The 26,797-nt window shown below is 36.7% G+C and overlaps 2 protein-coding genes across 7 annotated transcripts in view; one reads left to right on the top strand and one right to left on the bottom strand.

Annotated features, from left to right (window-relative positions):
- The window catches only part of COL4A5 (collagen type IV alpha 5 chain), a 224,592-nt gene extending 200,884 nt beyond the window's left edge, over positions 1 to 23,708 (bottom strand). For 3 of the 4 annotated variants that reach the window (XM_002925583.4, XM_034650009.1, XM_011232771.3), the window contains exon 1: positions 23,291 to 23,708. In XM_002925583.4, the coding sequence (XP_002925629.1) occupies positions 23,291 to 23,371 (81 nt within the window). In that variant the 5' untranslated portion in view covers positions 23,372 to 23,708. Of the gene's footprint in view, positions 1 to 22,704; positions 22,842 to 23,290 lie in introns of all 4 variants that reach the window. The other variant, XM_034650010.1, reaches the window with a different exon arrangement.
- The window catches only part of COL4A6 (collagen type IV alpha 6 chain), a 271,356-nt gene continuing 268,013 nt past the window's right edge, over positions 23,455 to 26,797 (top strand). For 2 of the 3 annotated variants that reach the window (XM_034650008.1, XM_034650006.1), the window contains exons 1-2: positions 25,116 to 25,365; positions 25,567 to 25,618. In XM_034650008.1, coding sequence (XP_034505899.1) covers positions 25,355 to 25,365; positions 25,567 to 25,618 — 63 coding nt within the window. In that variant the 5' untranslated portion in view covers positions 25,116 to 25,354. Of the gene's footprint in view, positions 23,517 to 25,115; positions 25,366 to 25,566; positions 25,619 to 26,797 lie in introns of those variants that run through there. The other variant, XM_034650007.1, reaches the window with a different exon arrangement.

The following is a 26,797-nucleotide window of genomic DNA, read 5'->3' as shown; positions in this document are numbered from 1 at the left end:
CTACATTAAAGCAACAATGAGAAGGAGCTAAATGGACCTCCCACACTACACTTTGACTACCTGACAAAGGAACAACTAAGAGATGTGCAGAATCTTTAAAGAAGATGGATATAACATCCCTAATGGCATGCCACGCTCACTGTACCCAGCTGTGTTCACCTATACCATCTTCTAGACAAAATTAGAAAGTCTACATCCTCTCAGCAATACAAACCCTAAAAGTGTATCTTCGTTCCACAACACCCTCTCTTCCAGCTAGGTTATGGAGTCAACTCTCAATCACTGAGGTTGACACAATTTTCTTCTTTAGGGAAATTATTTTTTTAATTTTTTTAAAGATTTTATTTATTTATTTGACAGAGAGAGAGAGACAGCCAGTGAGAGAGGGAACACAAGCAGGGGGAGTGGGAGAGGAAGAAGCAGGCTCCCAGGGGAGGAGCCCGATGTGGGGCTCGATCCCAGAATGCCGGGGATCACGCCCTGAGCCGAAGGCAGATGCTTAACGACTGAGCCACCCAGGCGCCCCTTCTTTAGGGAAATTATAACTTGGAGGTTGGTATTGGGACAACAACAGGAAATATGATTCAATATTTTCAATCAATATTGGGAAAAAGCATTAACTAGTTAGAAGTAATTTTATTAAGGCTTTGGAATAAATTATAGAACTTAACAAGTAATTAAAAACTAAGACACTTGTTTGAAGTGTCTGTTAAAGAGTTACTACATATTTTACGAATCCCAAATATTACTAATTCAACTACAAAACACTCAGTTAAAACATAAAGATCTGAAATTCTTTTTTTTTTTTTAAAGGAGGCTTCACACCTAGCATGAAGCCCAGTGCAGGGCTTGAACTTACAACCCTGAGATCAAGACCTGAGCTGATATCAAGAGTTGGATGCTCAACCAACTGAACCGTCCAGGTGCCCCTGAATTTCTTTTTTTTAACCAGGAAGGAATTTGTATTTTATAGCAACTTTTCTGTCAATTTATCTAAAGATTTTGGATACATTCACAAGAACCTAAAATGAAATCACAGGTTTCATATATACATTACATATTTTGCTCCAAATATAAGTGAAAAATTTGGGTCCAGCATTCAAAATATCACTTTTTTTTAGCACTGACAAAGTAAAAGTGGAAAGGTGTTTGTTACTCAGTGGAGGGAAAAGATAAGGAGAATACGTGTTACACTTTACATGAAAAAGTACAAATTAAAGATGACCCTTCTTCATTGTGTTTAATGACAAAATTATTACTGGTATTACGTTATACTGTCAGCCTCTGGAATTTTTTATTTTAAAAAAACATCCACTGAAGTTCTATTTTAGAAAAGCAGGTAAAGGAAAACTCTAAAATTGACCTGAAATGTTTATTAAAATAATAAAATCCTGTTTTAGTTTCTTTCATTAATTCACCTATAATTTTTTTCCTTTAATAATGATGGCATGAAAATAGCTAACTGTAAAATATGCTGTTAAATTGTTTAAATCCAAAAATGTTGAAATATACAGTTGTAAACGAATATTCAATATTTTTTAACATTTTTATGGCAAATGTAAACATTTACTACAGATAAGTGAGAAAACACAGTTCAGAAAAATACCCTATAATTTCACTATCATCTTCTAAATCTTTTTTTCTCCATTTAATTTTGATTAAACATTTACCAGGGAGATGAAACATTAGGCCCTCGAGTATTCTACCCAAAATGAACCAAGTTAATGTCCCTATGAGTACACATTTGCATTAATTGTGATTTAAAGAGAACCTATGTCTACTTTTGTTTTCTATAACAATTTACATTTCTATTAATGTTTAAACCCAATAAAATCTTTATAGAATTTTTAAGTACAACCCAATAAAATCTTTATAGAATTTTTAAGTACAACGAGGTAAGAATACCAATGAAAAACTAGACATGTAAGAAAAACTAAGAAAAAGGTTATAATCTGAAATAATTTAATCCCTTTTGCCTCTTGAATATTTTCAGTTTTATTCAGATTAAATCAGGACCTCATTTTCAAACGAAGCCTGGTTATGCTAAGTGAAATAAGTCAGACAAAGACAAATACTATATGATTTCACTTATATCTTTAAAACAAAACAAATGAATAAACAAACAAAAAGCAGAATCAGACCTATAAATACAGAGAACAGACTGATAGTTGCTAGAGGAGAAGAGGGTGGGGGGTGGGCAAAATGGGTGAAGGGGAGTGGGAGGTACAGGCTTCCAGTTATGGAATGAATAGGTCATGGGAGTAATAGGTACAGCATAAGGAATATTGTCAATGGTGTTGCAATAGCGTTGTATGGTAAGAGATGGTAGCTACACTTGTGAGCAAAGCATAACCATAAGAGTTGTTGAACCACTATGCTGTACACCTGAAACAAATGTAGCATTGTGTGTCAACTATGCTCAAATAAAAACAAACAAAGCCTGGGTAAATAATGTTTACAATGCCTCTTGAAAATCAGAAAGACCTGATTTTGAACTCACCTTTGTTTTTTATAGCATATTGACAAATTCAAATGATAATGATTTAACCATCTGGAGAAAAAAAAATATTTCCCTTTCCCTATCTGTGTATCATGCAGTGGAGGGAATAGAATGAGAATATAGGTGTGAAAATCTATTAGGAAACAGATAAATTTATAAGCCCCTGTTTTTAATATAAGGGTTGTCAATCTGCAAATTCAAATGCGTCAGTCAAATGAGTGAGAAAAACAAATCCAAGCCCCTGAAGATGAGCCTCTTCCAGCCTCTAAGAAAGGTGACCTTTTTCAGTTTAGTCTCATTTGTTATTTTACAACATTAGTCTGTGGTTTTTTCCATTATACTATATACACAAACGAAGGCATAAAGGCAGTGATAAGGTCTAATAAGCTTGTGACATAACAAAAAGAAGTCTTTACTGCAACTGTGAAGAAAAATGAAAAGCCCAAATAGGCTGTAAAAGATAAACGAGCAAACAGAACTGAGAGGTGACAGCGAAAAAATGAATTTATCCACTATTAACCAAATTACTATAAACTGCGTACACTCACTCTGAAGTAAAATCATCTTTAAAAATTAAAAACCCAGGAACTCAACTGACCATAAGAACAAGAAAAAAAAGTTGTTACTTTTCTTCTTCCAAAATGTATCCAGTATCTCCAGGGAGCGAGAGGAATGGGAGATGGGGAAATCCACAACCTATGGAGATAAATTTTGCCAGACAGTGGAAACTTTCAACATATCCACATGTGAAGAAAATGTATAGCTTATTTTACAAATCACAACATAATAAGAGTTGACTCTCATTTTGAAAGAAAACAATGAAAATTAACATGACCTCAAAGCTAGGGCAAATTGGCTCATTAATAGCCAGCTAGGAAAACTACTCAGAAGGGATACTAAGCTTAATAAATGCTTCACATTTCAAAAGGCTTCCTGAAACTAAATTAACTCAAAATGGGTAAGGCCATTTCCCACAGAGTCATTGTTCAAGCATTTCTCCTACAAAGTAAAAATGAAGGAAGGTAGAAAAAGAGTGTCTTCCTCATTTCAAAATGTATTTTTAAAATATTTTTATCAATGACCAAATCTGAGACCTATTATAGCTGAATTCTTTGTTTCCTACAACATTATCAAAGAGAAATAAGACAGTTAAATGAATAGAAAATAAAAACTATCATAATGATCCTAGTTTCTCTTCCCTTAAACTTCACAGGCAAGATCAGAAATATCTCTATCCTACAATTAAAGGGATATTCTGAGTATGAGAAAATTAATTAATCCTAAAAACTTCACTTTCCATTAATTATATGAACAGCTTTCTGCCAGATGATGTGAAGTATAGAAGTAGAAAATGATCATTGCTCTTGAGGTAACTCTTCAATCGTAGGTTTAGATAGATAGATGGATGGACAGATAGATATATAGGTAGAGACACAGGTATACAGATGACAATATATAGTTTTAGAAGTCTTCACAAAGGAAATAATCTGAAATACAAATAATTTTGTTTAAAAATGTTGACAGCAGTGTTATCAAAAAAATAAAAGCAGGCTATGTTGGATCAATTGTTATTGGACTTGCCCTCTTGCCATAAACTACCAGAAAACTGCAAAATATGTGAAATAAATATTTTCAGACATTGGGAAAAGTTAGCAAAGACTGTGATCTCAATACTTGTTTTAAACATTCTCCTGAAGGTCCTAACACTAAGATAAAGGGGAAGAAAGAATGCATAGTAGAATAAAAGAAGTAAATCTATCTTAATTCACAAAAGACATAATGACATTTGCAGATAATGCTAAACAATCCATGAAAGAGCTACCAGAAATAGTAAAATTTGGCAAGATCACAGCATGCAAGTCAACAAAAACATCAACTGTGTTTCTATATACTAACAACAACTGAAGACAGAAAATAAAATACAATACCACTAATAATACTGTGCAAACACATGAATACTTGATGAATTTAACAAAGTATGTATAAGACCTACACACTGAAAAGTACGAAACATTACTGAGAGAAATTAAAAACCTTAACAAACAAATATATATCATGTTCATTCATCAGAATACTGAATACTATTAAGACATCAATTTCCCCCCAAATGATTTGTAGATTAAACACAATCCCATTCAAAATTCCAAGAGTTTTATTTTTATAAGTTGAAAAGCTAATTATAAAAGTTATATAGAAATGCAAAAGAGGATTAGGAGGAGAAGGATGAGAGGAGGAGGAAGAGAAGAAGGAGAAGGAAGTAAACCAAAAATTTGAAAAAGAACAAATTTGGAGAATTTGCACCACCTGATTTAAATCCTTTTTATAAAACTACAGTAATGAAGACAGTGTGATATTAGCTTAAGAATATACATACAGGTTGATAGAACAGATTAGAGTCCAAAAATAGACCCACACATACATGGTTAGTAGTTTTCAACAAAGGTACCAAGGTAATTCAATGGGGGAAGGGATCATCTTTTCAATAAGTGGTGCTAGAACTAAACAAATGGGGAAAAAAACTGAACCAGTATTCTTACCAAATACCATACACAAAATAACTAAATGAGTCAAAAGCTAAAACTATAAAAGCAACTTTTAGAAGCAAACCTGGGAGAAAATGCTGATGACTTTGGGGGTACTCAAAGATTTCTTATAAAGGACACAGAAAGCCATAACCATAAAAAGCTGATAAACTGGACTGTGCCAAAATTATATGTTCACTGTCTGAAAATACCAGTTACAAAATTCAAAAGGCAAGCCACCAAATGGAAGAACATATCCACAAAACATGCATGTATTAGATTAGACAAGATGTTGTATCCAGAATATATAAAGAGTTCTTACTACTCACCTATAAGAAAATAAAAAAGAAACAGCCTACTGAAGCACATAACATAGATGAATTGCAAATGTATAATGTTAATGAGAAAAAAGCTAGACTCAAAAGGTTACATACTGGATGATTCAATCAAAATGATATTATGAGTAAAGGTAAAATAATAGGAAGAGAAAACAGATGAGTGATTGCCAGGAACTGTGGGTAGGTTGGAGAAAGGAGGCTAATTAAAAAGGGGCAGCATGAAGACATATTTTGAAGTGATGAAACTGCTCTGAGTCTTGATTATGACAGTGGTTACAAGATTGCATGCTTTTATCAAAACTCATAGAATAGTACACCAAAGATAGTAAATTTTACTAAATATAAATAAAAAGAGAACTATAAGAAAGCTACCAGGTGACTGTAATACTCAGATGTCAAAATGGTTAAAAATAAAGAGTAACTATAATAACAGCAAGTGCATGCAAGGATGAGGAACAACTAGACCTTTCATACATTGTTGGAATGTACAATGGTACAACCACTTTGGAAAACAATTTTTAATTTTCTTGTAAAGTTAAAAATAGACTTATGATACAATCCAGCAATTCCATTACCCGATTATCCAAGAAAATGAAAGCACATGTCCACACAAAGACCTGTTGCAAGGTTCACAGCAGAGGATGTCGGGGAAACTCTGAAGACACTTTTCTCCATTCTGACTCAGTACTCAGTACTTTTCCACTCCTATTCTTTCTCTTCTTCTGCCCCTGGGCCCTTAGGTCCATAAAACTGTGGGAGCTTTTTCTTTGAGGCTTCTTCATCAGTGAGATGACCAGACCCTCAAGTCTGTGCTTATCCACAGGGCCTGGAGCCACTTCCTTGAGAAAAATGTAAATGGGAGGGAAGAGGAGTAGGCACTTGCCCTGGTTTAGTTTCTTGCTTATACAATCATAGTAAGCAATTAAAGACTTTACTGTTACTTTCATTTTGGCTTGTTTTACTTGGCTACTCAGGCTTAAGAGCTCAGCTGAGCTCCTGACAATATGACCATTTAAATTGGTGCAAACTATTTCTTGATGAAATTTAACATTTTTTTTAATCTCAGGAAATAGGAACGGAAAAGACCTCCTCAATCTGTAATGATGAAAAACTTGAAGCTAAAATAAGGGTGAAATATTTATCTTCCCCAAAAGACAGAGTGCAAAAATGGATCTCTTCTCTTATAACTCCTATTAAACTTGTACTGGAGGCCCTAGCAGTCCAATAACATAACCAGGACAAAAAGGCATAGGAATTGAAAAGGAAAAAGTATAACTCTCTTTACTTGCTGATGATATAATTATGTACATGGAAAATACAAAGTAACTACTAGAACTAATGAATAAATTTAACAACGCTGTTCTATAACTTGATTATAGATTACACTTACACTATTGTATGGATCTATCAAAACTCACAGAACTGCGCATAAAATCAAACCCTAGAAAAGAAAAAAGAAAAGAATGAGTAATATCTTAGGATAAAAAGTTCAATATAAAAGGGAATTATATGTCTGTATCTTAGCAACAAGCAACTGAAAATACAATTTTTAAGTAATAGCATTTACTATAAAAACAGTCATATGCATAGGAAGAAACTGAGCAAATGCTGTGCATGATTCTACAATGACCCAGTTAAAGAATATCTAAATTAATCGAGAGATGTACTGTGTTTATGGATTGGAAAAATCAATAATTTTAAGATTTCAATCTTCCTATATTAATTCACAGAATTGTTGCTATCCCTATCAAAAATTGAAAAGTTTTTTTTTAGTAAGAACTGACAAAATGAATCTGAAATTTACATGGAATTAAGAAACAAAACAGATGAACAGGGGGAAAAAAAGAGAGAGAGGCAAACCATTAAACAGACTCTTAACTATAGAGAACAAACTAGGGTTGCTGGACAGGAGATGGGTTGGGGGATGGGTTAAATGGGTGATGAATATTAAGGAGGGAACTTGTGTTGAGCACTGGGTGTTGATCCCAAAACCAGACAAAGACCCCACCAAAAAGGAGAATTACAGACCAATATCCCTGATGAACACAAATGCAAAATTTCTCACCAAGATACTAGCCAATAGGATCCAACAGTTCATTAAAAGGATTATTCACCATGAAGCAAGTGGGATTTATTCCTGGGCTGCAAGGGTGGTTCAACATTCACAAATCAATCAATGTGATAGAGCACATTAATGAAAGAAAGGGCAAGAACCATTTGATCCTTTCAATTGATGCAGAAAAAGCATTTGACAAAATACAGCATCCTTTCCTGATTAAAACTCTCCATAGTGTAGGGATAGAGGGAACATACCTCAATATCATAAAAGCCGTCTATGAAAAGCCCACAGTGAATATCATTCTCAATAGGGAAAAACTGAGAGCTTCTCCCCTAAGGTCAGGAACATGACAGGGATGCTGACTCTCACCATGGTTGTTCAACATAGTACTAGAAGTCCTAGCCTCAGCAATCAGACAACAAAAAGAAATAAAAGGCATTCAAATTGGCAATGAAGAAGTCAAACTCCCAATCTTCGCAGATGACATGATACTTTACGCGGAAAACCCAAAAGACTCCACCCCAAAACTGCTAGAACTCGTACAGGAGTTCAGCAACCTGGCAAGATATAAAATCAATGCACAGAAATAAGCTGCACTTCTATACGCTAACAATGAGACAGAAGAAAGAGAAATTAAGGAATCAATCCCATTTACAATTATACCAAAACCCGTAAGACACCTAGGAACAAAACTAACCAAAGAGGTAAAGGATCTGTACTCTAAAAACTACAGAACACTTGTGAAAGAAATTGAGACACAACGAAATGGAAAAACATTTCATACTCATGGATTGGAAGAATAAATATGGTTAAAATGTCTATGCTACCCAGAGTAATCTACACATTCAATGCAATCCCTATCAAAATACCATTGACATTTTTCATAGAGCTGGAACAAATAATCCTAAAACTTGTATGGAACCGGAAAAGACCCTGAATAGCTTGAGGAATGTTGAAAAAGAAAAACAAAGCTGGTGGCATCACAATTTGGGACTTCAAGCTATATTACAAAGCTTTAATCATCAAGACAGCATGGTACTGGCACAAAAACAGACACACAGATCAATGGAACAGAATAGAGAACCCAGAAATGGACCCTCAACTCTATGGTCAATTAATCTTTGGCAAAGCAGAAAAGAGTATCCAATGGAAAAAGGACAGTCTCTTCAATATACGGTGCTGGGAAAATTAGACAGCCACATGTAGAAGAATGAAACTGGACCATTATCTTACACCATACACAAAGATAAACTCAAAATGGATGAAAGACCTAAACGTGAGACAGGAATCAATCAAAATCCTAGAGAACACAGGCAGCAACCTCTTTGTTGTTGGCCACAGCAGTTTCTTGCTAGATAGGTCCTCAAGGCAAGGGAAACAAAAGCAAAAATGAACTATTGGACTTCATCCAGATTAAAAGCTTCTGCACAGCAAAGGAAAGAGTCAACAAAACTAAAAGGCAACCTATAGAATGGGAGAAGATATTTGCAAATGACCTATCAGATAAAGGGCTGATATCCAAGATCTATAAAGAACTTATCAAACTCAACACCCACAAAACAAAAAAAATCCAGTCAAGAAATGGGCAGAAGACATGAACAGCCCTTTGTCCAAAGAAGACGTATAAATGTTCAACAGGCACATGAAAAAATGATCCATATCACTCAGCATCAGGGAAATATAAATCAAAACCACAATGAGATACTACCTCACACCAGTCAGAATGGCTAAAATTAACAAGACAGGGCACAACAAATGTTGGCAAGGATGTAGAGAAAGGGGAACCCTCTTACACTGTTGGTAGGAATGCAAGCTGGTGCAGCCACTCTGGAAAACAGTATGGAGGTTCCTCAAGAAGTTAAAAATAGAGCTACGCTATGACCCAACAATTGCACTACTAGGTATTTACCCCAAAGATAAGAACGTAGTGATCTGAAGGGACACCTGCACCCCAATGTTTACAGCAGCAATGTCCACAATAGCCAAACTGTGGAAAGAGCCAAGATGTCCATTGACAGATGAATGGATAAAGAAGATGTGGTTCATATATACAATGGACTATTACTCAGCTGTCAGAAAGGATGAATACTTACCATTTATATAGACATGGATGGAACTGGAGGGTATTACGCTGAGTAAAATAAGTCAATCAGAGAAAGGCAATTATCATATAGTTTCAGTCATAGGTGGAATATGAGAAACAGGGCAGAGGACCATTGAGGAAGGGAGGGAAAACTGAATGGCAAGAAATCAGAGAGGGAGACAAACCATGAGAGACTCTTAACTAAAGGAAACAAACTGAGGGTTGCTGGAGGGGAGGTGGGGGGGGATGGGATAACTGGGTGATGGGCATTAAGGAGGGCATGTGATGTGATGAGCACTGGTGTTATACGCAACTGTTGAAATACTGAACACTACATCTGAAACTAATGATGTACTATATGTTGGCTAATTGAATCTAAATAATTTTTTTAAAAAATGAGCAATGGGTATTATATGGAAGTGAAGAGTCTCTAAATTCTACTCCTGAAACTAATATTACACTATACGCTATCTAACTAGAATTTAACTTAAAAAATGAAACCAAAAAATGAAACTAAAAAAATGACGGTAATATAAATTCAATATTAAAGATCAAAAAATAAAAATAAATAAAATTTATATGGAATCAACAGCCAAGACAATCATGAAGAACAAATTCAAAGGAGTCACACTAAAAAATTTGAAGTTATTATAATGCCAAAATAATTAAAACAGTAGGATACTGGCATAAAGATATACAAAAGATAAACAGAACAGACTAGTGAGTTCCATCCAAGACCTGTACATACACATTCAATTCATTTTCAATAAAACCATCAAAGTAAATCAATTTAAAAAGGAGTTTTTTTCAATATATAATACTGGAATAACTGGTTATCTGCATAGAAAAAAATGGGCCTAAGGACAAAATCTGAAACTATAAAGATTCTAGAAGAAAACATATAACAGTATTATTGCAGCCTTGGAGTTTAAGATTTCTTAGAGAAGACACAAAAGACGCTGAAAGGGAAGGGGCATGAGGGAGCTTAGGGTAATAGAAAAAGTTCTATATCTTGACCTGCTTGGTGGTTACTGTATATACAATTGTTAAAAAAAAAAAAAACTTTTGAGCTGTCACCTAAGATTAGTGCATATCACTTTTTGTAAATTACACTTCAATAAAATAACTGTTAAAATGCAAACATTAAAATGTTCATAGCAGCTTTACCTGAAAAGCCACAAACTGGAAACAACCCAAATGTCCATTAACAGGTAAAGAGAAAAACAAAGTGTGGCATATCCATAGGATGGAATACCACATAGCAAGAAAATAATGACCTATGGATACACACCACAACATGGATGACTCTCAAATGCTGAGGGAAAGAAGACAGAACAAAAAAAAATGTACATACTATATGATCCATTTATATAAACTCTAGAAAATGAAACAAATGTAAGAAAGGAGATCAGTAGTTACTTGGGGGTGAAAGATGAAATTAGGAAGGTAAGGAGAGACTACAAAGAGGTATGGAAATCTTTTCTAGTGATATATATGTTCATTATTTTTAAAGTATCAATGGTTTTACAGGCATTTATATAGGTCACAACTCCTAAAATTGTATATTTTAAATGTGTACTTTACTCCATGTCAATTATAACTTAAACTTGCTTAAAAATTATAGAAAGGCAGATTCAAGCTCAATAAGAAAGAATTTTCCTTCTAACAACCAGAACAATAGAATTTTAGAATTAAAAGACACTTCCTGGGTATTGCTGACAAGGTAGCATACATTCCCTGTTTGAGCACTTTTAGTAACAGGGCATTTCTATTATTAAATAGTTTAATTGTTAGAAAAGTATTGATACCAAGAATTTCTGTAACTCAATCCTTTGATTCTGGGTCTTGTCTCTGGTGCTATCTAAATCTACCTACCCCCAAATTCAAAATTCATTCAATGATTAGCTACTGAGAACCAACTATATGCAAGAAACCAGTCTGTACACTGTGGTAAATACAAAGATATGTAAGACAAGGATCCTGATGTCATGGACTTTCCAATTTAATATCTAAAAATAACTAACTCTAGTTCATTGTCCTACTTCATCATTGTCTTCTCTGCTGTGGTTTATAAAGTGAGAATATTTCTGACTTGGCAACTGGAGTGAAGATGGTAGGAAAGATACACGAGCACAATCTAGTATCGGCATGTCTATTCAGTAGTTTAATTGTGTCTACTAGGATGAATACAGTTACAAAATCATATTAACAGCTCACCAATCCTTAAACCAAAGCGGTATACTGGAAAGAGGAATAGAATACGATTCCTGGTCTGCTTCTGCAACTAACTAGCTGCATCTTTCATCAATCACTTCACTTTCCTATAAAATGATGGAGTTAGTCTCTGTAGAGTAGTGGTTTTCAAACTTTTTGGTCTCAAGACCCTTTTACTCCCTTAAAAATCATGGAAGATCCCAAGAGCTTTTGTTTAGATGAGTTACATATATCAATACGTACCATACAAAATAAAACTGAGTAATATTTAAAGTATTTATCCATTCATTTAAAAGTGACAATACTATGCACTGTATGTTAACTAAGGAAATTTTAAATAAAAAAATTTTAAGTGACAATAACGAACCCACTACATGTTAACATATGTTATGCATTTTTATGAAAACTAATTACATTTTCCGAAAGTACAAAAAAAGTGTGAAGAGGGATTGTCTGGATTGTTTTATTTATTTATTTTTTGGCAAATCTCTTTAATGTCTGCCTTGATAGAAGACAGCTTCCTCATATCTGCTTCTGCATTCATTCTGTCACAGTATGTTGTTTTGGTTGAAATAGTTGGATCTTCATATCTGCTTCTGCATTCATTCTGTTGCAATATGTTGTTTTGGTTGAAATATATGAAGACAATCTGGCTTCATAAAGTTATATATTTGGAAAATTGAGTACTTTAATAGCCTTTTAAGATAATTGTGGATATTTTTTGATACTCTGCCAAAGCTCTGTAAGTGGTAGACTCTAAGGTTAGTTGCAACACAGAATCTGAAATCTCATCAATTAACTATTTGTACTCAATTACATTAAAATTCATTGATCTGTCTTGCCTCTGAATGGATCTTTACCTATGCATAATATTGTGACATCATGCATTAGTCATTTGGAAAATATTAGTTCACTGAGATTTGCACAACTTCAAATATTAACACATTTCATTATACAGTATCAAAAAATCATATACATTGATATAATTACCAAGCTCATTAGAAAACACTAAGATTTGGGAAGCTGTCAAGCTCATAGTGGCAGATTCAAATCTAATTCTAATTCTTACTTGAAAAGTTCAAATTTGTTTATTGGCAACAAACACTGCCAGTAGTTTTCCTTTAAGTGATAGAGTCACTTTGCTCATTTTCAAGAAGATGCCTGCCAAATACCCAAGTGTGAACAATCATAGTTTGTCTCAGTTGTTCTTTCAATAAAAATGTGTTTCATGCAAAGATCAGCTGGTTCAACCTACAACTCAATCAACTGCACGTGTGCTTTTCCTGAAGACAATGACCTTACTTCAACATACAGAAGTGTTTAGTGTATACTTCCCATTCTGTCATACAGAACATTAAAAAGATGTATTCAAGGGTCAAGAATTAATAAAATTAATACTACACTGAGACCATTTTTAAGCAAAATTGGCTTTTTATCCCCTGAGTATATGAAGAATACAACTACTAGGACAATTTGATACACTGCACTAGCAGTTTTACCCACCATCAGTACAAATGCCACACAGTGAAAAGGGAAAAAAGTCTTCATACTCTTGTTAAGATAGTCCTCATGTTCCTCCTGATAGGATCTTAGGAATCCCAGGCGTCCACACTTTGAAAACAACTGACCTAAAAATCTTTAATGTCCCACTAGCGCTAAAATACCCATAATTATGTAAATACTCAACATCTTTCATTTATACAACTCTACAAAACATTAGTTTCCCTACTAAGTAATACTTCTTACATTTAACAAATACATCAATTTCTTACAAATCTGTTATTCAGCTAATACTGAGGACTAGCTCATTAGGTCATGAAACAGGAACTACTTCCTTCCTTCCTTCCTTCTATTGGCAAATGCCAATAGAATCCATTGTTTTTACTCAGATTTTCCCACCCTCCAACTTTTCTAGGTGCCAATGTGCTTTGGAAGCAGGGGTGTTAAATCACTAGTCTAACTATCTTTATGGTCCTATTTATACTAGTACTTGCCAACGTACTAGTATAAATATATACATACAACACAATTCTAACCAATGAGATGTAAGGGGTGTTTTCAAGGTGGAGGTATGGGACACAAGGAAAAGTTTTCATTGCTGATAAAAGAGGACACAAATGAACAGTTCATACTCTTCTTTTACTGGTCATTGTGGTGTCTGCATGTGATCTCTGGAACTGCAGCAGCCATCCTGCTAGTATGAAGGGCACTAATCTGAGAGTAAGCTGTTATGCAGAGTATGACAGAACAGAAAATGGAAGGAACATAGGTCATTATTTGGCTGAACTGATTAATCTTGGAGAAACTCTACTTCAAAACTTCTTGTTAATTGAACTAAAATTTTCCTTTATTGTTAAGGCAGCTGAATTAGTGTTTCCTACCACCTGCAACAGAAAAAAAAACTTATCTGATATAAACATGCCTATCTTTCACACAGGAAATGTTTTACTACATCAATTAGATTGTGAGATTATGGACAGAGAAGGACCTCTCCTCCATCAGCAAAGTCCTAGAGAGCTCAAAATGCAGAATACACTAAACAATTTTTCCCTAGTGTCCCACTCTTAGTACCATTTTCCTCCTCAAGTTCTAAGATCTCCTTCAGTATTCCATTAGTGTCATATATACTATAAGAAAATTTGGAAGCAATTCAGCCAGTTCTCATAATGTATAGGAAGAATGTTATTTGACTGAATTATAAGATGATGCAAATGCTAATAGAATTTCTTACAGTCTTATTTTAGTACACACTGTCATAAAACCAATTCCATTAACCAGACTAGCACTTGCTCATAAGCAGTGCTTAAGTCTCCAAGTTAATAAGTAAATGTAATGTTTACATCGGATTCAGTAAAATTTTAAAAAAAATAATTAGAAATTGAATTTAGCAAAAGTCTGTTTCCTTCTAACATTTGCCTTTGGTTGTCTTTGGTTAGCAAACAGCAAGGGATTTAAGGTTCCCATTTCATCAGGCTAGCAAGTACCATCACAGACTACACTTTTGGTTAAAGGCCAGCAGAAGCTGCTAAAGGAACAAAGGGCAGTTGGACCTGGACAGATTATGAAGGTAAATAAACTCAAGCATTGATGCATAAAATGAGAATCTGGTTTGTTAAAATTAAAGGAGCCTATGTATCAGAGATCACACTAAAGATGCCTCTCCAAAAAACCTCAAGAATTACTGCTATTAAAAACAAATCTTTGTAATGAAGATTTAGTTAAGTGGCTGGGTGGTTCATTTATAATGTTAATTAGAGAGACTATATTTTCAAAAATTACTTCTGTTCCATGGTTGCTATTGTCAGAAGGGGATGAGATAATGGAATCATTACAATTTTAAAAAGAAAATCATTAGAGGATAGGCCCAAATCAACCAACCAACTGGCAATCAATTGAGCATCAATTCCATAGTCACTGTACTAGATAGAAAAAAAAATTATTAAGGTTGTCTCATAGGCACTCTTACACACTACTGATAGAAGTATAATTGGTAAAACCATTCTGGAAAGTAATTTGGCAAGAGCAGATCTCTATCATTCAGAAGCTTAAAGTTCAGTTATTCAAATGCCACCTGGAAAAGCCATAATGCATAACAGTTTGTGATTTTACAGAGGAATACATTTGAATTGCACAAACTACAAGGCTGGCATCAAGGCAATAAAGTTTCTTAGCTAGTGAGGAAACACAAGAAGAAGGTAAAGTGAGAGTGGTACAAAATGGATGGGGGACTTCTGATTCCATGTATACTTAAACTTCGTTTCTTAAAAGAGGAGATGGGGGCTGGAATAGCATCACCCCAAAGTGAGAAAAATATATTAGCAATTAATGGGGGAAAGGTCCTGGAGTAACACTAAGGGAAAGATGAAAGCCAGAGACAGCACTAAACAAAGACACAGCCATTTAAGTGTAAGCATCATAGGCACCTATGGGATAGGGATTGGTGAAGAGGGTGAGAAGGGAAAGCAGAAGGGCCTCCCATTTCAGATGCATTCCACAACTCTCCTAGGGTAGGGAGAATGTCAATGGGTATGGGATATGTTATATTCTTGCTATTGCTAGGAAGAGGTGGGGGGTGGTATTCATGGAGGGCAGGCTCCAACTTCTGTCCCAGGGAGAAATGCAGAGGAATGCATTGTTTACAAAATTAAAATTTAGGGCTGGATGGCCTAGTTAATTACAGTGAAGAGTTATTAAAGGATGGGCCAGTGGTGAGTGTATCTTTAAAATCAAGTCAAGTGACCAGTCAAGGAAGAGGGTATGGACAGGGCAGTGGGAATTATTCAACTTTTCAATGTGACTTTATTTTTCTGTATTATCTAACATGTATGAAATAGAGACTGAGGGAAATCTCATGAGCAGGTTTTAGAGCCAGGCTGTTCTGATTCAAATCTTGGTCCAATTATTTACTTACTGCATGACTTTGGACAATTTATTTAACTACCCTGTGGGCCTCAGATTCCTTATACATAAAAATGGGAATAGTATTATCTACTTAACAAGTATAACATTGTAATCACTAAAAAAAAGTTATCATAATTTATCTGTTGATATCACCTTTCTAAATGCCAAGGTCTCCTGCATGTACCAAAGTCTTTGAAAATACTAATGGCTTTTAACCCACTAATTCCCAATAAAGGATGCAGTCCTAATAAAAGAGTACAAAATATGGAATAGGAATTATTCAAGGCAGTTTTTCTTACAATGGCTTTAAAAACTTGAAATTTAAAAATATATTCTGTAGGGGTGGCTGGCTGGCTCAGTCAGTAGAGCATGTGATTCTAGATTTTGGTATTGTAAATTCAAGCCCCATATTGGGTATAGAGATTACTTTAAAAAATCTTTTAAAAAATTCTATAAAAGTGAATAAGGGAAGGAAAACTAAAATAAAATAAAGAATGAGAGGTAGGCAAACCATAAGAGACTATTAAATATAGAGAAAAAACTGAGGGTTGCTGGAGGGGATTTAGGTGGAGGGATGGGGTAATTGGGTGATGGGATTAAGGAGGGCACCTGATGTAATGAGCACTAGGTGTTATATGTAACTGATGAATCACTAAATTCTACCCCTGAAACTAATACTACACTATATATGAACTAACTTGAATTTAAATAAAATTTTGGAAAAAAAAGAAAAAGGTGAATAGGTAATTTAATTGTGGTGTGTATAAATTATATACAGTCATTTAAAACTAGTATATATTTTTTAAAGATTTTATTTATTTATTTGGCAGAGAGAGAGACAGCCAGCAAGAGAGGGAACATAGGCAGGGGGAGTGGGAGAGGAAGAAGCAGGCTCCCAGCAGAGGAGCCTGATGTGGGGCTTGATCCCATAACGCCAGGATCACGCCCTGAGCCGAAGGCCAGCACTTAAGGGCTGCACCACCCACGCGCCCCTAAAACTAGTATCTTTATGTTTTTAAGATTTCTTTATTTGAGAGAGAGCATGAGGGAGGGGCAGAGGGAGAAGGAGAAAGAATCTCAAGCAGACTTCGTGCTGAGTGTGGAGCCCCATGTGGGGCCTGATCCCGGGACCCTGAGATCATGACCTGAGCTGAAACCAAGAGTCAGACACTTAACCGGCTGCACCAACCGGGTGCCCCTAGAACTAGTATCTTTAAACAAAGAACTTTAATAACATGGGAAAATGCTTAATAAGTGAAAAAAGCATTAAGATATACAACTGTGTAGAAAGTAATCCCAACTTTTAAAAATTTTAACCAATTTACTTTTTTAAAAAAGGATTCAATATATAAAGAGGAAAGTCATTAAAAAAATAATTGGGGTTATTTCTATGCTGTTGATAGAACTGTGGACACATTTTTATTTTCTTCTTTATAATTTTCTGCATTTTTCAAGTTTCCAATACTGAGCATGTATTACTTTTGCTATTAGACAAAAACCAACACATAAATTGGTTGAACAAATGAACAAATACACAGTTCTTGCCTATACTCTAATAGGGAGAACAGATAAAATCCCATGAAACAAAATGCTTGTAAAACCAAATACATTTAGATACTAGACAGGAAGAGGCTAAATATTACAAATGTTCAAAGATGAGTAAAATCAGCCATTGATATGTAATGGTAAGGGAAAGTTTCACAGAAAGACTATTCTCACTAGCATGTAAACTCCATGGAGGCAAGACACTTGTCTATCTTATTTAGTTTTATCTATAGTATCTAGCACAAAATGATTTTGTGAACAGTACATATCCAAGAGGGTGGATAAAATAAAACAACATATACAATTCTTAAGTACTTACAATTTGCTAAATAAATATCTTCTGGATGAATATAAACATCATGCTGAAACTGAGGAAAGATTTGGATCCACAGGATTCCAATCAAAATGGAGAGGCAAGGGGTGCTTGGTTGGCTCAGTCAAGCATCTGCCTTTGGCTCAGGTCTTCATCTCAAGGTCCTGGGATGGAGCCCCACATGGCAGGCTCTCTGCTCAGTGGGGGGCCTGCTTCTCCCTTTCCCTATCACTTTGCCTACTTGTGCTCTCTCTGTATATATCAAATAAATAAGTAAAATCTTTTTTAAAAAATGGAGAGGCAAAATACATATGCAGTGCTCCAGGGATTATAGGAAAGCTCACCTAGACTAGAATGGACAATGTATATTGTAAAATGTTGTATATTGAAAAATAAGGTTGGATGGAGGGAAAGATCATGATAGATCTTGAAAATCAGGCAGAAAATTTGAGAGTTAATGCATTAAGAAATGACAAGTCAGTAGTTTGTAATGACAGTAATGAAATCTTAAATTTATTCACTATTTGCCAAATACTATTCTAAATGCTTTATGTAACTCTTCTCATTTTATCCTCAAAACAACCTGTGACATAGGTACCACCCACCCCCTTTTGCCAATAAGGGAATTAAGGCTTACAGGTTACCACTTGGTTGAAGGTGACACATCTACCAGTCAGATTCCAGGTCTGACTTCAGACACCAAGCTTTTAAAGACTCTGCATAAGACCTCTCTGAAGCCCACAAAACATGTCTGAAGAGGGATACCAGGAAGCAGTGAGATTCCACAACATCAAAGATGTATTTTTATTCTGTGGTCTTGGACTGGAAATCAGTGATATCAGTATAAATTCATGGTTTTTATACAAATATACAAAGGAGAGATTGCAAAAAGATAGATACAGACGTGGGTATGCATCTGTGTATATATACATATATTTCTTAGTTTTGTCTGCTTGAGAAGGCACAAAACAATGACACCTCAATAGCCATGAGCACACCAAGCACCCACACCTTGACTTCTAAATACCACTATCCAATAAAAAGAATCAGAACTCCCCAGAGAAATGGCTGATTCCAGGGTAGGGGCAGGGAAAGGAGAAAAAATGAGGCTGGAACATCTTTTAGTACCAGAATGTAAGGGACTGCTCAAAAAATGACAGGGATGCACTGAAAGGATACAGGAGCCAACTGGAAGAGGTTCCTATTGGCCAAATCTGGGGTAATTTCAGCAAAAATAAAAGTAAAAATAGCAAGACTCATTATAAAACTCATAGAATAAAACAAATATCCATAACTCCATATTGCTATAAATACTGAATAGATAATAAATAATTAGCCGAGAAGGTAAAGTTCTTTGTTATATTAGTATTCAATTATTAAATGCAGAAAATGTTAAAAACTGAAAACCACCATTTGGCAAATATCACAATAATAACTACTCAGGCCAGAATCCTCAATAGATGCTAATTTTAAGCAGACAAAAGTATGATGAGAAACAGGATATTTACATGGTCTCACAATAGCGCCTTGCACAGCCCTACAAGATCAGCTCACGTTGTAATTACAAAAGGAAAAAATAGTGACTTTTATGGCGTTAAGGTATAAACAGGTATAAACCTGTTAGACACAACCTGAATCAATTATTAAGGTTAATTCAAGGTAAAGACTCTCATGTGCTGCATATACAGACATCAAAAGCCAAATAAAAACAGAAAAATGTACACACTCTTACACAAAGGACATATTCATTTATACAAACACAAGACTAAAGTTATATAGATAGCTGAGTAAACAGAATTTGATATGATGGCTAGGTAAATTGGTAAAAACGACAAAAGCGAACTGGGCATCTTAAGCCGAGTGCCACCATATACACATACCCTGTTTTATCATAATAGACGTGCTACTGAAACGTTCAGCATATTTAAAATCATTATGGAAACCGACTAATTAAAAGAAGAATAAAGCAAAACTTTCTTCAAAATAATCATCCACCACAAATTATAGTTGTTTTATAAATCTAACTTTTTATAAGTGATTGTATAAAATCACACCTGCAACAAGCAATTGCTTCTTGATTGCTTTTAAATTATCTCTCTGTACACAGACATATGTAAAAAGATCAAACTGATCTCTATTATGATCTCTTATTCTAAGTCCAAAGCTGTTTCCATTATAGATGATACTTCTCCTAACATCAGCAGGAAGAGATGTTATCCCCATCATTTCCATTTCACCTCCCGTGTCTCCCCCACCAAAAAAAAAAAAAAGTAGCAGAAATCCAAACACTCTGAACAGCAAATAAGTCTCTATACAAAGGAGGTAGTATGGTACAGTCATTGAGGGTAAAGAATCTGGAGTCAAACTGTCGCAATTTCCAGCCCCACAACTTAGTACCTATGTGATTTTTTGGAAGTCACTCAACCTCTATGATCCATAGCTCCTTGATCTGTAAAGCGGGGATAAAAATGGTATATATCTCATAGGTCTGTTGCAAAGACTAAATATGATAATGTACATTGCCATATAAGCACAGTGCTTGGCACGTAGTAAACACTCAAAAATTTAAGTTATGATCACAGTGTCAAAAATTCTTCTTGTGGAGCAGTTAATTCTTAGTATACTTCAGAGGAAAAACTGTTCCTGGTCACAAACGACACAACCCTCAGTGAGTTGTTGCCACTGGTCACAAGAGAGATAGTGCATTTAAATTAGACAAACCTATCCACTCCACTGCACAAAAAAACTCACTAACGTTTGTATAGTAGGGGTAGTACAATTGTACACACCATATCCATAAATCTAAGTGCATATCCTACTGATAGTAAGTATAGGTGATTACCTTTACATAAAAATATGTTATTTCCACCACTAGAAATGACCTTTGCAACCTAAACCTCCCCTTTTCTCTTACTGCTAACCTTCTCAGCATAAAGGTTACTCTATTCCACCTAATAAATACTCTACCTAAAAAAACTTCCACGTATTTATGATATCCCAATTTGGCATGACTTCAGAGATAACTCACTTAACTATGAAAAATTAAAGCAATTCTTGTAAGTATCAATGTTCTTCCTGATACAAAAGTCCCAATACCAAACTACTTCAGTCAACAATCAGTCAACCCCACTACCATCCATTTTACTCTGGAGAAGGTCACCCATATCCCCAGCACTAATATGGAGAGAAGATACCATTCATATCTTTGAGATGATTAAAACATTTCACCTAACCAGGATATTGATGTGTGAAACAGAAAAAACCAACCCCTGATTTTATTAGAGGCACAATGTCCTAATGATAGAGAAATGGGATATAAAATGTTCTTTCAAAATTATATAGAAAGAAAAAGGAAAAAACTGCATGGTATCTTCTGTAACTACTTCATGAACACTCGATCATTAGAGTCCAAGAAAAAAAGCTTGCTCCCAAGTTTTGTCAACTATAGAAAGAAATCTCACTTTTAATATAAACTGACTCAATACAAAATACATATTGATGTATAGTATTGTTATACATACCTGTATGACTGGTATCGGGTGCACATTTACTAATAGCAACATCAAAGGGAAAAAATTAGAAATATTTAATCAAACATCCACAAAACCTTTGCCCCTGGGCCAAATGCTGTAAGCACCAAGAAGATGTTTTTAAAAGTAACTATTGTCTATAAGCACTACTGAATGGCAAAACCTTAAAACAATTTTAAGTCATCTCTACTTTTTCGGAGGAAAAATTACAAGTGTAGTTGATATTCATGGTTTTTCAGCAGACTTGCTATCATAATTACATTGTGCTTAGAATAATATGAAAGTTAGTTTTCATACCTCGAGTACACATTTTCTGGAGGATAAAATGACAATGTAATCTGAGGTATGCTGAGTGTATAGAGAAACCAGACAGCTAACTTAAAAGTGGACCCAGATAAGTCATAACATAGCAGCTGCATGTATAAAGAATTGATAAGTCACTCAACCACGGCAGGCCTAAGCCAGGATCTCACATTAAAGTGTTTTTAAAACCACCCATTACGATCACTCAAATATAACTTTTAAATAATCTGTCGCATACTTAATTCTTTCAAGGTTAAGCAAAATGAAGAATGATGGGCTGCAGGCTGGAGAACATTTTAACAAAGCCATTCATTCCTTTACATCTGCCTCATCCCCAGAAAGATAGTTGGTGGGACTACCCAGAGATCCTTCTAGCAAATATGTTGGGGTTTTAATTCTACATTCCTAAAACTGAGTGGAACTTTTTATTCTGTCATTTCACAGGTGCGTCCTCCTCCACTGTCAAGTCAGAACACTCATTCTCCTTTGAAAAAAGAGAATTATTTTCCTTTAAATAGGTGATGGGCATATTTTCGATTTGTTGAGGTGCCTTAGTAAGATTTTTTTTAAAGCACGGGGCGCCTAGGTGGCACAGCAGTTAAGCTTCTGCCTTCGGCTCAGGGCATGATCCCCGCGTTATGGGATCCAGCCCCACATCAGGCTCCTCCGTATGAGCCTGCTTCTTCCTCTCTCACTCCCCCTGCTTGTGTTCCCTCTCTCGCTGGCTGTCTCTATCTCTGTCAAATAAATAAATAAAATCTTTAAAAAAAAAAAAGATTTTTTTAAAGTAAACAACAAACAAAAACCCAGAACTTAAAAAAAAAACAAAACATGACGAAGAAGACCTGCTTGAAGCCTGAGGCCATCCGTCTTTCCCTCCTTCTTTGGTGTGTTACCTGAGCGTTTGCCATATGGACGCCCAAAGGGGGACACGGTCTCTACAGGGGCTTTGGGGGCCAGAGGTGAGGGTAGGCTCCTGTGGCCTGGGCAAAAGGGAAGCACTTCCTGGGCGCGCTCAACACTTGGATGGAGGCTGGAATTAGAAAAGGCAAAATATCCAACTACAGACCAGATTTAAAGAGTGCGTGGGCTGGGTACAACTAGTGTAAAGGTTAGCCGGCAGGCAAGGGAAACAACCCGAGCGCGGAGCGTGGGGAGGAAAAGTTGCAAATACCCTCCAGAGCCTAGCGAGCTATTAACGTGTGTCCCCCCACCCCGGCTCCGCTCTCTGGCCCCCCAGAGCAGCTAGCTGCAGCAAAGCAAGCAGCCCTATTTTTAAACATAAACCTCTCTCCTGGGCTGGAGAAGGCTTGAGTTACCAGCGTTGTAAATAATGTTGCTTCCTAAGCAAGTGAGGGCAGACTGGAATTCCCTAGCCAAGGCCGAGGAGAAAGGAAGGTAAAGGGACAAAAAAGTAATTTCGGCCTGAGAGTGAGATGACTGGTGGGAGCGAAGGAGGGAGGGGTAGAAGGAAGGACTTACCGCAGCCTCTGCAGGCTGCCCCCAAAGACTCAGGGCCAGTAAGAACAAGCCGGCAGCCAGGCTGGCTCCACGCAGTTTCATTCTTCTCCAGCTCCCGCAGCTCCTTCAGCACCCGCACGAAATCCCTGGCTAGCTCTGACTAACTGACATAATCTTGAGTTTACGGGGAGAGAGCCGGAGGCGGAGAGGGACAGCGAGGGTGTCCCAATTGTGCCCGTCGGCTTAGGTGAGGAGGAAGCTTTTTAAGACTGGAGGGGGTGGGAAAGAAAAAAAAAAAAGAAGTTCTTCCCTCCCCCCTCCCCTCCCCAAAGCCGGTCTCTCGGGAGCACTTTTCCCTTCTGTCTGGACTTGCAAACTTTTTCCTCACGCAAGTCCCACAGCTCTCAACTTTCCTCCCTCTCTCCTCCCGCACCGCCTCCTCCCCACCAGCACTGGGGAATTTGAGGATCACTCCGCCACCGCTTCAGACTGCACCAGCAACCTGCGAGGGAGTGACGCTCAGTTATTTGGGGAGGGAAACTTCCAGATCAGTTGGCTGAACACCATAAGTCCAACCGGGAAGCTTTTCTATTTGTTCACTTGCACCTTCCGTTGGTATTACTCTTCGCTGCCCAATCCCACTTTCATTGGTGAGAACACCAAAGCCAATTACAAATAGACGTGAGCTGGGACTATTTTTTTTAGCGGATGGATCTTAGAGGAACTGAGTTTTTTATTGTTAATGGTTAGAAACAAATTTTGGTCGCCGCTCCCTGGGCTGCTGGTGGTGTTTGCCTTCCACCTGCTTGCAGGACAGTTTCTACATACAATAAAATATGTGAAAATATTAGAACTGTATAATATATTTATATGATTAAATATATTCTTAAAGCCGAATAATTAAGAAAATGAACCTACTTAGGTGTACCTGAAGCCTTTATGCGTGTTTTAAACATCTAAGATTGAAGAGCATTCAGTAGATGTTAGCAAATATTATATGGTTGGATGTTATTGTAATATAGTTTTATCTTTTTATTTAACTACATTCCTAAATGCTATAATTTTTAACTTTTATATAGAACAATATAAAAGGTATTGACTCTCTTTGCGATTGCGTTTCAGAAGGATTCAATACAGGGAATTAAATAACTTTCGTTCAGTTTTCTTTAAAACTAACACAAACATCTAATTGGAAACATATAGAGTTAAGGACAGTTGAATTGAATTTCCGAAATAAAGTAGACCTGAGCATTACTTTGGTAATCCTGATTTTGTAGATTTGTTGAAGTACCAACAGGCCCTGAAAATATTTTGTGTGGACTCCTTGGAGGGTCTTTCAGGGATTTGCTCAAGAATTCTTTAGAACTTTTCTGTTATCTCAGACCCTAGAATTTGGCACTTGAGTCTTTTGAGGCTTTGGACCTATTCATGGGGGCCCACTCATCCTTAGGTTGTACTCAGCTTTGGGTAGATTTACAACTCCAGAAACCACCACCACCACCACCACCACCACCCCCCAAGAGCTTAGTAGACAATAAGTTAGAATGAGTGTAGTATGCATTTGGGCAAGTGTGCAAGGGAATTTGGGGCCCATCTGTAGGAGTCTGGTGCCCTAAATCTATTTATGTGTAACAGTTAACAGTGGTTTATGGAAGTGTATGCTGCGTAGTTGCTTAGATCTTAGTGTATAGGTCTTTATGGGCCTGAGCGTGAAGCTATAGAGATGCCTGGGAATGTTATGTGCAGAGGTGCCTGAAAGTGAGAAAGACGCCAGGCTGCCCAAGGTAGGGGGGATGATTGACAGCAGACAGCCCCGCCCCTTTCCCCTCCATTCCTTCCTCTCCTGGTGTATGGAACTATCTTTTGAGTGCGGCAAGTTGTAGCGGGCACCGCTGACTGTTTCTCTTTGGGGCACTTCTTACCTAGAAGCTGAGTTTAGTTTCTTCCGAAGGGAGCCACTTCGCCCCCCTAGCCCGTCCTCCTGAATAAGGAAGCAGACGCCAAGCATCAGCGGAGCCCTGATGAGCCCAGGCTGTGGAGCCGCTTAGCTGTCTCCCGGGACCCAGCTCCGGAGGAGCCGCAAGCATGCACCCTGGGTGAGCTGTTGCTGCCCTGAGCTCCCCTCCCTCTTTCCTACTTTGAGCTACTTTGCCGGACCGGGACTGTACTTGTACTTATGTCATTGCAGAGAAAGTGGGGGGGGGGCAGGCGGCCAAAAGGAGTCGGGGGGACTATGGACAGACTTAGGACCCCGGAACCTTGAGAGCCCAAGTTACTCACCCTTCCTCCTGTTTCAGGTTGTGGCTGCTCCTGGTTACGTTGTGCCTGACCGAGGAACTGGCAGGAGCCGTGAGTCTCTTCCCCCCCAGTCCGGACCCTTTTCCCTCCTCCTCCTTTGACCCCCTTCCCATTCCACCTCTCGTGTTTGTGTTAGGGGGTTACAGAACGTTGCACTGCGAAACAGAGTTCCCATCGCTCTCCTTTCTAGTGGGAGTTAATGGGGTTCCTAGGAATAGCACAGCGTCACGCTTATGCCTTTGGTACGCAGGCATCTTTCTGTCCCAAAACTTCGTAACGGGTTGGGAAAAAAAAAGTAGAAGACCCAAGAGGCGCACATTTCTGAGCCTCTTCTCAGACGACTTTAAGATGACTGACATCTGGTGCTTTTCTCTGCATCTGTCTCCAAGGCAGAAGAAATGTGATTTTCCCTGGTCTACAAGAACATGAATTGGCACACAAGTTTGAGAGTGGGAGGAGAGCGCAAGGAGTGGGACTTGAAAGTGCTGTGAAAGTTATGGAAGTTAAACTTAAGTATTTGCTTGTGAGTCCTTGGACAGTACCAGATGGGAACATCAGGACTCTTTAACCACCTGAACTGAACTGATATCACTAGATGATGTTCAATTTCTGTCTGATGTTTCCTTTCACTGGTTTTCTGTGTCATCAGAAAGTTAAAAGTTAGTGTTTAGAATAGAAAAAATAATCTGAAAGTTAACATTTCATAGGCTGTTTAGATTTCATCCATCAAATCAGTTAGGGACTGCAGGCAAAGGAATTTCTGTAGACGTCTGGTCAAGAAAAGTTTAATGGATCCAGAAAGTAGAGGTTCCCCCAGTGTAATTACTAGGATTATTTACCAAAGGTGGAATGACCCGAATAATCAGATATTGCAGTTTTCCAGTCTCACTAGTTACTTACACTGGCAGAAATAAAGTTAGCTGCTGAGTTCAAATTTGAAGTTGTCTGACTATTGAGTACTATTTCACTGCTCTATTTAATAAACTGTTAATAACCAAAGTCACACACCGTGTAGATGATAGATATTTACCTTGTGGGTTTGACAGTTTAAAATGATTGGCTGCGTTTTTAATACTTGAAATATTTGTAAATACTATTTATAGAGCCATACTTAATTCAACCCAATAAAATCAGGTAATACGTTTATGGGTGGAGGGAAGGATTACTTTGTCTCGGCATATATCTTTAAGAAAATATCAGAATGAAGTGAAATGATTTCTCTTAAGAAAA

This window comes from Ailuropoda melanoleuca, chromosome X (assembly GCF_002007445.2).
Source record: "Ailuropoda melanoleuca isolate Jingjing chromosome X, ASM200744v2, whole genome shotgun sequence".
Taxonomy (NCBI): Eukaryota; Metazoa; Chordata; class Mammalia; order Carnivora; family Ursidae; genus Ailuropoda; species Ailuropoda melanoleuca.
Note: the sequence above shows the minus strand (reverse complement) of the source record. Positions and strands in the feature narration are given on the sequence as shown.